At 29.0% G+C, this 13,360-nt stretch overlaps 1 protein-coding gene across 2 annotated transcripts in view; it reads right to left on the reverse strand.

The window, feature by feature from the left end:
• Nucleotides 1–211: 211 nt before the first annotated feature.
• The window catches only part of LOC123298049 (tyrosine-protein kinase Btk29A-like), a 75,161-nt gene continuing 62,012 nt past the window's right edge, over nucleotides 212–13,360 (reverse strand). For both annotated transcript variants that reach the window (XM_044879937.1, XM_044879938.1), the window contains 6 exons: nucleotides 4,839–5,142; nucleotides 2,829–2,957; nucleotides 2,270–2,635; nucleotides 1,168–1,336; nucleotides 852–1,089; nucleotides 212–469 (listed from right to left, as the gene is read on the reverse strand). In XM_044879937.1, coding sequence (XP_044735872.1) covers nucleotides 234–469; nucleotides 852–1,089; nucleotides 1,168–1,336; nucleotides 2,270–2,635; nucleotides 2,829–2,957; nucleotides 4,839–5,142 — 1,442 coding nt within the window. In that variant the 3' untranslated portion in view covers nucleotides 212–233. The remainder of the gene's footprint in view (nucleotides 470–851; nucleotides 1,090–1,167; nucleotides 1,337–2,269; nucleotides 2,636–2,828; nucleotides 2,958–4,838; nucleotides 5,143–13,360) is intronic.

Raw genomic sequence — 13,360 nt, forward strand, 5'->3', positions numbered from 1 at the left:
TGATGCCGATGTTTGGTTGCATCACGACTATGATGTTTTCCATGACGTACACGTGGTAATGTTGCCGTAGCTTGTGCAATTGCATGACATAATTCAAGCCATGGTTGTTTATTGGTTGAATGTTGATTACCACCAGTACCACGGTTGTTAATTGTTGTAAAACGATTTGTGCTGCTACAGCAATTGAACCGTTCATTTGACATACAAGTTGGACATGCTAAGGTAGCGGCCAGTCAATCAACTAACAGTCGTTGTGACACAGTTACTAATTGATCTTTTAAAGCACGAAATGTGGGCCGTTCTTCTGGTGATGTACACCAACATTTACACATGATTTCATATACATTTTTGTCACAATTACGTGGCCGTTCTAATATGTTGCCACGTTGAACACGTTCAACAACTTCCGTATTTTTTAAACGACCATATGGCATTTTTCCACATGTAAATACTTCCCACATTAGCACACCTATAGTAAAAAAAAATATTATTAAAAATTTTATTAAAAAAATAGTTTAAGTAACCTCTTTGGGGACTTCCCTCTTAATCAACTCTCTGAAGAGAAAAGTACAAACTCTTATCCATCCGATTTATTCTTTTTTGGACAAAAGATTGTTTTTAACTAGGAGTTGTGAAAGAGAACAAGCGAAATATCAAAATTTCGAAAGGTAACTTTAACGTTACCTGCAATGCCTTTAAAATTAGCCTATACGCAAGGCTCGAGACTGTGACGAACTACTTTGATCTCGAATTGAAGAACTGCCCTTTTTTGGTGGGCCGTATCACAAAGATGAATTCAAAAGCTGAGCAAATATTTCTTAATGAATACATGTAGAACTAATTTTACTTACCATAAGCCCAAATATCACTCTTTGATGAAAATCGTGTGTACATTAATACTTCTGGAGGTGCCCATTTAATTGGAAATTTAGTACCACCTGATGACGTATACTGATCGTCTAATACATAACGTGCTAAACCAAAATCAGCAACTTTTACAACATTTTCACTACCGACTAAACAATTTCTTGCTGCTAAATCTCTATGAATATAATTATGTCGTTCCAAATATGCCATTCCTTTACAAATCTGATAAAAATCATAAAATAAAAGAAATTATTTGAAGTGTTTAAGAGTGAAGCCAATGAAATTTAAACAGTGCATTACCTGTATACACATATCTAATAACATCGCTGTATTTGTTGCCAAAGAAGTTTCATAACGCCGTAAATAATTCAATAAAGAACCATGTTTCATATATTCAGTCACAATATAAATAGGCCTATGTTTACTACAAACACCATATAATTGCACTAAATTTTGATGTTGTAATTTCCTAAAAATAAAGATATTTTATTTATTTTTTTATTCAATTTGAAAATCATTCTCAAAAAGTTTCAAATATTATCTAAAAATCGTCGACTAGAGGTATTTCGAAAATTTGGAAATTAAAATAAAAGGAGCATTAGGATTAATAAATGAAAAAATAAAAAATATGAGTGGTAAAAAGATGTCTTGGACTTGGAAGATCGAAGTCAACCTTTGTAGAGTATTCGGAATCAATATAATATGAAAGGAGTCATCGGAGCAAATGGATTGGAAAAAGTTAGTATCAGGCAAGGCCAGAGTTAATGCTATATAGATCTACTGAGCCAAAGACAAGGCAAAACTATTCAATCGTTAAAACTGTGAATGGTATACAATCGTATAGAAAAGTGGTTAAAAAATTAAATTTGTATAAAATCAGAAAAATTTCTAAATAATAATAAAACATAACAAGAGGGGTACCGAAAATGGGTATCTGGCACCTAGACCAACAATTCTTCTGTGCCCTCTTTGAGAACAACCTATCTCCCGAAGACGAGACCCAGGCGTCTTCGGGTAAGCTTTGCTATTTTAAGCAAATGAAGCTTTAAGATTTTGTTGAGGCCAGACAGCACACAGAAAGCCCAAGACTTCTCCATCGGGATTTCTCCCAGACATTCTAAATGTACAAATAACATGTACGGAGGTTTCGTCGTCCTCCATACAGGCCCTACAAGTGCGATCATCAGAGATCCCCATGTTATAAAGGTAGTAGCTCTAGTAAGTTTTAAGCGAGCACAGTTCAACGGCCTACCTGAGGTGATACACAGTTTGGCCTGTCACATGTCTTGCGCAAAGTTCCAGTAATCAAGATAGGTTTATTGTAGCCATTCCTTGATTCGGTAAATTACGATCCATTTCTAAATGATTTATTTTAGAAAAAATTATAATTTTGATTACTTACGTCATAACTTTAGCTTCTTCAATAAAATCATCTTCAGACATTGTGCCTTCTTTCATCATTTTAACAGCAACATCAATAGAACCACGCCATTTACCACGTCTGACTACACCGAACTGTCCAGAACCTAATTCTTCTAATAACATTAATTCAGCTGGATCAATTTCCCATTTGTCATGTGATAAACCAGCTGTGGCTGGTGCTGGACGATCACATGGGCTTGCTTTTAAGCGAGATGCCAAACCACCACTATTATGTCGATGATAATTCACTAAATCTGGTATCGTTTCACAACAATGTTTTTCTGATAAAAAAAATTCATTTCGTGAATTTTGTTTTATGTGATAATGTTTTACGTGCGGATGCGGTCTGAAAATAAAAAAAGAATACATTTTTAGAATTTATGTTATACGATATCGATATAATAAAGTAGATTAAAATAAACTGGCGTATACATATTATTTTTAATTTTGTAAATAATTAAAAACAAAAATCGATATTGTCAGAGAGAATCGATCTTATATAATAAACTTAAATAGATAAATTTTAAATTTTCACTTACACTTTTGTATACAAGGATAATGTGTATAATCCTTTTGTGGATGAATTTCTTACAACAAAGCAGCCTTCTTTCTCTTCTTGTTTTAATAAAGATTCTGCCCTTTGACGGGACATATCACCGACGTACCATCTAAACAAAAAATTATATTATTAGTTTCAGGATTATGTTATATTAGAGGGAGTAAAAATATCAAAATTAGAATTGGATTTATTTATGTGATGCTGTTTTAAGCCCCAAAATGTCAAGTGTAACTATTTGCGTTAGCATAGTTGATCGTTAATTTTCTAAATAACGCTAAGTGGTAAATTTCTGCGTAGTTAGTTTTTCATTATTATTAAACTTTATCATCAATACATAGCATAAAACAAAGTCGCTTCTCGCTGTCTGTCCCTAAATCCTTATGTATGCTTAGATCTTTAAAACTACGCAATGGATTTTGATACGGTTTTTCCTAATAGATAGTGATTCAAGAGGAAGGTTTTTATGTATAATACATGCATAATATAGTAGAAAAACACTGATAATTATCGAGATTAAACGAAATTATGAACAAAAGGAGAGTAAGTGAAGTGAAGATTTCGACATATGAAGTGAAGGTTATAACACAATAATCTTTGTATTTAAAATTGATTTTGCCCAGCGAAGCGGGTAGATCAGAGTTCGATTTAAATAAAAAAACAATTGAATTGGCTGTGAAAAATGGAAAAACTCGAAGTAATAATCTCCAAGTAAAAAATTCAAAACGAATTAATTGTAAAATATTATTTCAATTTCTAATGGATTAGTGACTTTTGGTTCATCCTGTATTAAATCATTTGTTAAATCATTTATCAAGTTAACAGATTTTAACTTTAAGGTAGTTCCTCCTCGACCGTCCAGTCAAAAAGTTTTGGACTAATACTATCATTCAGTGCATTGACTGTGCTATGACTATTATACATATACCATATATTATTTTCAAAAGACTGTAGTTCCTCACTACTGATTCTAGTATACATATAAGCACACACACTATGACATATGCCTTTAACATTAGTCTTCATATCTTTTCCTCAAAAATCATCGCTAAAACGAGTTATTTATTTAAGTTTTTTATCGAAACTATATGGTAAATAATTTTTATTTTTATTTATATATTTTCTAAATATAGTATTCTACATTATATTAGTTTTTCATAGAGATGGTGGACGTCATTCATTGGTAAATAAATATAATATTTGTAAATTTGTGTATTTTTATACACTTCTCCCATGTACACGTACAAATTGCGTCACTTTTAATTGCTAATATCTCATGTATGGCATGGTAAATCATCTTCTAATTTTAACAGCAAGTGTATTATGAATTAAATATTTTATATTCTGAGTTTTGAGAAATTCTTGGAATATCACTTTCGTGTAGGTACTACCTTAAATCAATTCTCATCACGATAAAATGTGATGAAATACTAAGATATCTATAAACATTGGTATTTTGCAATTAACGTTTTTTTATAATTTTGTTTTAAACAATTATAGGCAAAACTATTCGACATGATCAAATGTTTTCTCTAATAAGGATGGTGTTTAATAGATTATTTAAGGTAAATTTTGATTAAGTACTAGCCTAAGAGAAATAAATAGACATTTTGGATGCAAAATCGATATACTAAGCCAGGGATGGCGAACCTTTATGTATCAATGTGTCATTTTTTCTAGAGAAATGCTTAATTAGGCCATAGACGTGTATTACCTTCATAAAATACGTCACGCAAATAGGGACAGCGGCGAATATGGCTTCGCATGACGAAAAGTAACATGGGGAAAAGAGTGGGGAGAATAAGTAAACGTGCATAGGGTTCTCATACAAGAGATCAAAACCTACAATTTAAGTGTGTAGCCGCGATTTGCTTGTGAAATTTTGTATTCAAACCGATTTGTCACTTATTTCTTTTGGATAGTAGTAAGATTCTTATTTGAAAAGTGAATAAATTGTTAACAAATGAGAACAATCGATAACTTGATTACTTACTCATATTGTTGTAATCCTAATAATTCCTTTTCTTTAACATAATTACTAGGGATATAACCAACGGATCCATGTTCATCTTTGACTTTCCACCAATGATCCTGTGAATCATCAAGTACTTCATATTCAGCACCTTTATCTAACGATAGATCGCCATCTATCATAGCCTTGAATGAATACAAGGCTACAACAACTTTGACACCCCGTGGTATTATTTTCTCTTTCGCTTTGGATGATGGAGTTCCAGGTGTACCTCCACCACTGATCACACTCCCACCACCAGGCATTAGTGGTGTTGATGGAGTTCCTGTAAATAAACAAAAACATTATATTTTAATGTGACATTATTATAAATTTTTATAAATAGGTAAATCATTATTACAAATTGATTGATATTTAAACTAAATCTATTCGTCTACTTTGTGAATGTATAAATAATCGTAAAACTATAGACTTATAAATCATATACTAGAATCTCAAATGCCATAGAATCGACATAGATTATTACAATAAGAACCCAAATATATGTACCTCATTTTAGGAAAAAACCACGCAGTTAATACATATAACTTTAGTATCATTATATAATTTTGTATTATTATGTAGGTAGGCATAATTTGAATTGAATTAATTTATTAAATTTTGTATGTCTTATTCGGATTTAGGAAAAAATCGACCGGGAAAATAAAGTGTCCCATTTTTGAACGCAAGGGCTAAGAACTTCCGACTCCTCTATAATCGACAAGCTCAACCCAACCAACTCGTAATTACAATAATACTCCGGGACTATAAAATTTTCGGTCAATTTTTTTCCGATTACCATATTATTAAGATACTCTCATTTAAAGTTTTTTAGGCGCTGCAGAAAAAGAAACGCCATTAACTTAATTTTTGAGGCAATCTTTTTAAAAAATTAATTGAGACCTTTTAACATGTCGAACAATTTCTCAAAATTTTAAGTTAATTATTATTTCTATGAACTTTTTGTTTGGGAAAACCTAGAAATTGGTGGGCATAATACTGGCACCTCATGTATGTTAAAGAAAAAATGGATCATTATAAAAAAAAACTATTTATTGCAAGCGCGCACCCCAGCCATTGTCTCTGGTCTAGTATGAATCTTTGTAAATCAATGACTCTTGTTATAAATGTTAAGAGCAAAGTTAATTTTTACATAACAGGTTTTTATTTAAACAGGTTCTTTTTCATGACTGAGTATATTTATAATTATTTCTCCTATATTTACATATTATTATTTTTATACCGACAAACAAGCCATTATACATATATTTGATATCAGATGTACGCGTACAAGGCAGACAGTATGTATTTTTAAAGCTACAGTTTTTAATACTTTACCTAATGAGAGTTTGCATTGTGACTGATGTTAGATAAAACATATTCAAAAAGAATGTACACGAATATGGTTCAGTATGGGGATCTTTACAGCTGTGTTTACTTTTAAAAACATTTATTTAAATAGGGACGGTCAGGTGAAAAATTGTTACTCCAACTGTCAGATACCAGATGAGTATGAGATACCCGAAAATTTTCGAATTTTCGGTATTAAAATTAATATCATGTACTTTTTTGGTTAGGATGTAAATATACCAAAATAGTTACTACGTTATCGATTATGCTTGTCTTTGTCTGTTACCTGCAGATTCCTTGACTCACTAATTGAAATATAAATATTAACAATTATATGTGAGACAAGGAATCTTGCAACAGACAAGGACAAACATACGAGATGATGTAGAAACTATTTTGGTCTTTAACAAAATTATGAGCTAAGCTTTCATTTTGATGAGAAAAGTTCAATAATTTGCATGCGTTGTAAACACTGCATGTAATGGTTGCGCGATGATTTTCCCAATAATATTGCCCGCGAAGCTGCGGTTGCTGGCTGGTATTATACACACATAATAATCAGAAATTCTATCTCTATATATAAAATGCTTTGTCCTGAATGACTGACTGACTGACGGATCAACGAACAGCCTAAACGTGATTTCTTGGTCCATTCTACTTCAAATTTTGCATAAACATAACAGAATTGATGGAAGATTTTTGGTGGTGATTTGCATCGAAATTGATTTCAATACTCCTTAGTGATTTTGTTTTAAATTATATTATATTTTAAGGAAATCTAATTCGCTGGATTGTTTCGAAAACTACTGAATGGATATTAATGAAACTTTAAAATAATATAGATCACTAAAATAACACATATGTTACAATTGATAAAGAAAGCCAGCGAAGCGGACGGGTTATTGCTAGTTTCAAATTAAAAAAAAAAATTATTTAAAGTGTAAAGTTCGGTCATTTTTAATGGAAAATCTTCTACAATGAAAAATTTATTTAATATTTGATTAGTAAAAAAATTCCAAATTATTTTTATACCATACCAATTAAAATATTTGTCTACTAATTAATTATAATAGCATATAGTTTTGTTTCGAATTGTATAGGGAGACCAAATTGAAATTATACGTTTTCAACTTGAAATAAAAACAAAACGGTATGAGATATCAATTTGATTTTTTATTTATTTTAGAGATCAACTCATTACATTTTTATTTAAAAATAATTTCATGTAAATAAACGCCTCTTCGTGGTAGCAAAAAGGTTATTTTTTCAAAAAAAATATGATCTATTGACACTTACATACCTCAAATTACATGAAACTGTTAGTTTTTGTGAATGTAAACATGATTAATGAACAGGATTCATAACTCCAAAGTGACTATTCACGAAGTCACAAAAATAAGCTTCATCAATTTTTTCTGAATCTGCTTGAACACAGACATTGCTGCTTTTGAAATTAAACAAAAAACCAAATGTCTCTCTCCTGTAAACCCTCATTTTCATAAATCACGTTTACATCCACAAAAATTAACGGTTTGGTGTGATTTTTAAAAATTTTTTAGTATGTATGTACGTTTGTTCGGATGGAATCTTGCAATTCAATTTTGAAACAAGTGAATTTAATTTTATCCTTAACCGTTTGAGCTGAAATATTATATACTCGTTTAGTTTGGAAGACAATGCATGGTAAGGTAGCGTGTTCCATTTTCCCATCGCTCCCACCATATTTTATACACACGCCTTTTTTAGTCTTAAATTAAAATTTAAATACAAAATACTTTTTAAGGACAAGCTTTCATTGTAATAAAAAGTAGAAAATAATTTTTTAAGATTGCACCTCAATGCAACTATGTTTGTTCGGGTGGAATCTTGCAACTTAGCTTTATATTGAGCGCCTCAAGCTTTTACAAATAGTAATGTATGAGTAACTCTTAAAAAAATTATTTTCTACTTTTTAGTACAATAAAAGCTTGTCCTTAAGAAGTATTTTTTATTTAAATATTTTAGATCGGTCGGTTTAGTTATATCACATATTTGAAAATGAAAATATCCTTGTTGTTATCTCGGAAAGGCGTTCAATTTATATGAAATCATTTTTAAATGAAAATTTAAAAAATGTATAACTTCTATTTGATCATCCTGTACCTTCGATAATAAGCCAATCCATAAAGAAACATGCAAACTTTGCACAAATATAGCCTATTTTTAATACGGGACCATAAAAAGTAGAATTATTATTAAAGGTAGATAGTAATAAACACGAAACACCGTGTGTGCTCAGTTAAATTCCACCTCTTTTTATTTTCATTCAAATCACCATTCACTTACTACAGATTACAACCTTCACACCCAATTACCTACTTTAGAAAAATTTTTGAAAAAAAAAATCATTTTAATATGTACATAACATGTATTACAATAATGTATTATAAGTTCAGGATTTATGCCAAGCAAAAATTTTCATTCAACATGGAATAAAATAAATTTTTTGAATTTTTTTTTTTTAAATAATTATTTTTTTATTCTTTGAAAATTAACTTTCATCATTTTATTCGTAAAATGTTCGAGTTGAGTTAATGGGAAAAAATATTAAAATTTAAAACAAACGAATCGTTTTGTTTTGTGTTATGAGCATACAGTATTTTTCATTAGCTTTTCACAGAATTCTAATGTTTGTAATATTAACAAATTGAAACTTTTAAATTTTACTAAATATGCAGGTATATTATATCAGATGAAAAGCGTTTTATTAATGAGAATAAAAACACCTTTTTGGATTCGATAAAAAATTTCAATTGAATTTTTTAGATGTATTACATGCTGTACCCTAATTTTATGTTCTGGCATTCATAAAAACCACTCTAGACTTACACGCTCACAGTTTTTTTTTCCACATTATTAAACAAAATAATCAAAATTAAAATTTCGCATTATAATAAAAAAAAAGATTCATGCATTTGAAAAGTTCCGTTGCAAAATGGTAAAAACTTTTTTAGCTTCGTTCTGTTCCTTTGTTTAATTGTTTTCTTTCAATTTAAATTCTAATGAAATTGATTAATGATTTCGGTAAACATATCGTTTTAGAGCCAAGTTAAATCAGGCGTCATATTGGATCTATATATAGACTTCAATAGAAAATTTATCGAATTTTTGCGGGCTTTCGAAATATATTTTCTAAACGTTTTTTCCGGGCAAAAATTATAAAAAATAATAAAAAATTTGTCTAGAAATTTTTAGGGAAAAACTTAGTCTGTGAGATATAAGACTCTAAAATTTCAAAAGTTAGAGTATGTCCTAAGACCCAATTGACCTATGTTGCTCATTTACGAACTCGACCTCACTATTTACGTCCTAAGTACGCTATAAAAATTTCAGCTTGATATCTCTTTTCGTTTTTGAGTTATCGTAATGACAGACGGACAGACAACCGGAAATGGACAAATTAGGCGATTTTATGAACAGGTATACCAAAATTTTGTCCACAGCATCAATATTTTTAAGCGTTACAAACTTGGGACTAAAGTTAGTATACCTTGATATATTTCATATACATGCTATAAAAATTTATTTTTGTTCATATGTGGACCCTTCATTTAAAAATATCTTCTATTAAAGAAATTTTATACTTTATTTGATCTATTTTAAGACACTTATTTTATATGTTAAGATGACTTAATTTAAATGTACTAAAATGCTCAATGTTATGTAATAGTTTTTTTTTTATTAAATAAATATATAATAATAGCAATATTCTTCTAAATTAAGTAATTAATAATTTTATTGTATATATTGAATAAAAAAATAATAAATTTATAAATAAAAATTATAATAATAATAATATTAACATTGATTATGATTTCTAGAATAAATTGTATTCGATCTAATTAGCAATTAGATTATGGACTAATTTAATTAATAATTTGTATTTATAAGACGAATAACTAACTGAGTGATATGACTGAATTTATCATATAATATACAAAACAATTATATTCATGAGGAGGTTAGTGAATTTAACCTTGCCAAAATCATTTTGTATGGATGAAATTTTGCACAAAGGTAATAAAAGACAATTCTCAACAAAACATACTTACAAGAATAAATACAATTACGATTTCCAATTTTGTTGAATATCTAAGTTATGTTCAAATCATGGGCGTGTACCCAGCTTTTGGCCCAAGGGAAAGAAAAACACAAAATTTGGCTTATAGGAGTAAAATAAGAAATTTTTAGTTTAAAAAATTTCATAAATTCAACAGTATTAATCACATATTTAGCCAACTACGTTTGTGATAAATCTAGGAGGGGCAGCTGCCCTTCTTTGCCCTCATCTTGGTTCGCTCATGGCTCCACTAAACCGTTTTCCCTAACTCGTTTGTCCAAATTAATTCGACGACGTATGAAATAACTACCCCATTTGTTAAAGTCATTTGATGGTCAACGAAATGGATAACGATTTTCTTAACTGATCTGTGATAAATGTTTATAGCTTGACTAAAATTTTATCGCGTATTTTATTGTAGAAATTTTCTAGGTGTCAAACCTAGATAAACAAATTTTGTTATAAACTATAAATAGAAAAGTAAATAAATATTGATAAATAAAGAAATAAATAATAGTTAAAAAACATGCTTTTGTAATTAGAGGAACTAAAAAGTAGAAAATAATTTCTACAAGTTCAAAAAAAAAAAAAAAAAAAGATTAAGAAAAAAACCATTTTATCGTGAAATAGCGTGGGGTGCTAGGTTTCAGTTACTGTAAATATTTAATGACAGATATTGGTAAAAGTAAATTTATTATAAAATATCTTAAAAATCACGGCACGATTTTTTACGATAAAATGATTTTTTTCTTAACCACTCAATTTTTTTTTTGAACTTATAGAAATTATTTTCTACTCATGTTTTTTTAGTTTATTGAAACTATTATTTATTTTTTACTTTTTAGTTCAGCTTGTTTTCAGATATAGAAAAATCCTGAATGGTGAAAATAACGTTCAATGGTTTCGTTACATAATACATATCAAGCTAATAAAAGCGTGTTAAAAATAGTTTAATTTGTTGTATGAGAAAAATTATGTATATGCATTTTAAGGACTGGAAAAGCGCAAGAATGGTTATTTTCAAGCACCAGTAAATTTTTGTTGACTAACCTCCCAACTACATGTTTATAGATATTATGATTGTTATAAATTTAACATAAATAATTAAATAGCATTAAAAATGCTACTTATTAATAACAGGATATCCTATCTAGAGTCAAGTTTATTATCTGTAATACTATAATTGTGTGTGACTTTTCATACATTGAAATTTTCATTTAGTCACAGTTTTTCCACGAAAATCTACACTATCTACATTTTCTCAACTAAAGGTGTTATTTTTTAAGTTTTTGGAATGGTTGGAAGTTTTAATAGTTTTTTTATATGGTTTTAGAATCAACATGCTTTGAAACAAATTTTTTTATCTGGAATTGAAATTATTTACTTTCAATCACTTAAATTCAAAAGAAATTTTACTAAAAGTAAAAAAAAATGTTTTCAAAATTCCATTCTAAATTGTTGGTTAAAAATATAAAAAACAAGTGAAACATAAAAATTGACTGAGTTAGTTGTTGAAATACCATGTATAGTCAGTGTTGATTACTCTGTCACATTACACATACAAACATGGCACACACATATAACTGATATACCCATATAATACTACAATTTGCGCATAATATGCGCTCTCATGGGTAAACAGTGATGTTTACGAAAAAATGTTTCAGACAAAAGCTGTTTAGTTTATAAGGAACATTTTTTACATTAATCTTTTGTTTTATCTCTAACGGTTTACAAGATGGGTCCTACGGACAAAAGATCCAATTGACCTATGTTGCTCCATTTACGAACTCGACCATACTTTTTACGATTAATAATTCAACAACAAATTTTTCGTGAATCAAAATTATGTTATAGACATTCGACGAATTCTCTGAAATTTTTTCTTGGGAAAAAACATAAATACAAAATGAACTATAACACGGAAAATTAACAAAATAATTTACCAATAAATTGTCCTTGAATAAATATTTCACTAATGTGAGAATACACCCTCGACAAACAAACTATTTCATCTTGACAAACACCGTATTATTACCTAAATGACTATAATCGTGCATCAATTTAAATTTTTATCGAAAAATTATTCAAATTAAGAGTAATAAAAACAAAACGATTATATCAAAAATATCCTGTTTTATACGACTAATTTTTAAATCTTTTAAATTTACCAAAACCAATGTAAATAGACCGGTTCAAATTGGCAAAAACGCTTGAAAATATATATTGACTTTAAGTCCCATCAACTTAGATCAAATTTCATATGATTTTGGGTGCAGCATGCCACCTTTGCCAATTTTTAGCTTATTAACTGTATTTCTTATTGTTTAGTTTTTTAATTTATGTATTTAATAACTGTAGAATCAAAATTTGCATTTACTTTTTATTACAAGCTTTTATTGTACTAAAAGTAGAATAATTGTATCTATGAGTCACTCATAGTAAAAGCTTGAGGCGCTCAATTTAAAATATCAAAAATGAATCGGAACGCCTCATCTACTCCATATGCCTAATTATTTTCCAATAGCGCCTCAGGCTTTTACAAATAGTCGGGTATGAGCGACTCATAGATAAAATTATTTTCTACTTTTTAGTACAAGTATAAAATGTTTATATATCAAGTATGGTGGAAGTGATGGGAAAATCAGAACGCCACAACCTTACCATGCATTGTCATACAAACTAAATGTGCATGCAAAATTTCAGCTCAATCGGAAATCGGGAAGTGGATCAAATTTACTTATAAAATTTGATTACAGCCAGAAAAGCGGGACAGGTGAAACTAAATAAAAGCTTATAAAAGTTGTTAGGCATAAAATTATAAACCGATTTTTATGTTTTGATTTTTCCCAATCTTTCGCATTTTCGAGAAAATCGATATTAAAATTAACCTAATTTGTTAGAACTCTTTATTAAATTTTCAAATTCAATTCAATTTTCTAAGTAACTTAGTCCAATGTGTTATAAAAAGTTGTTTTAATTATTTTAAAAGAAAGTTCAAGAAATATAATAATTTAAAATTTATTTTTTCAAGTCATGATTGTTTACTTTTTAT

The sequence above is a fragment of the Chrysoperla carnea genome, chromosome 4 (genome assembly GCF_905475395.1).
Source record: "Chrysoperla carnea chromosome 4, inChrCarn1.1, whole genome shotgun sequence".
In the NCBI taxonomy this organism is placed as follows: Eukaryota; Metazoa; Arthropoda; class Insecta; order Neuroptera; family Chrysopidae; genus Chrysoperla; species Chrysoperla carnea.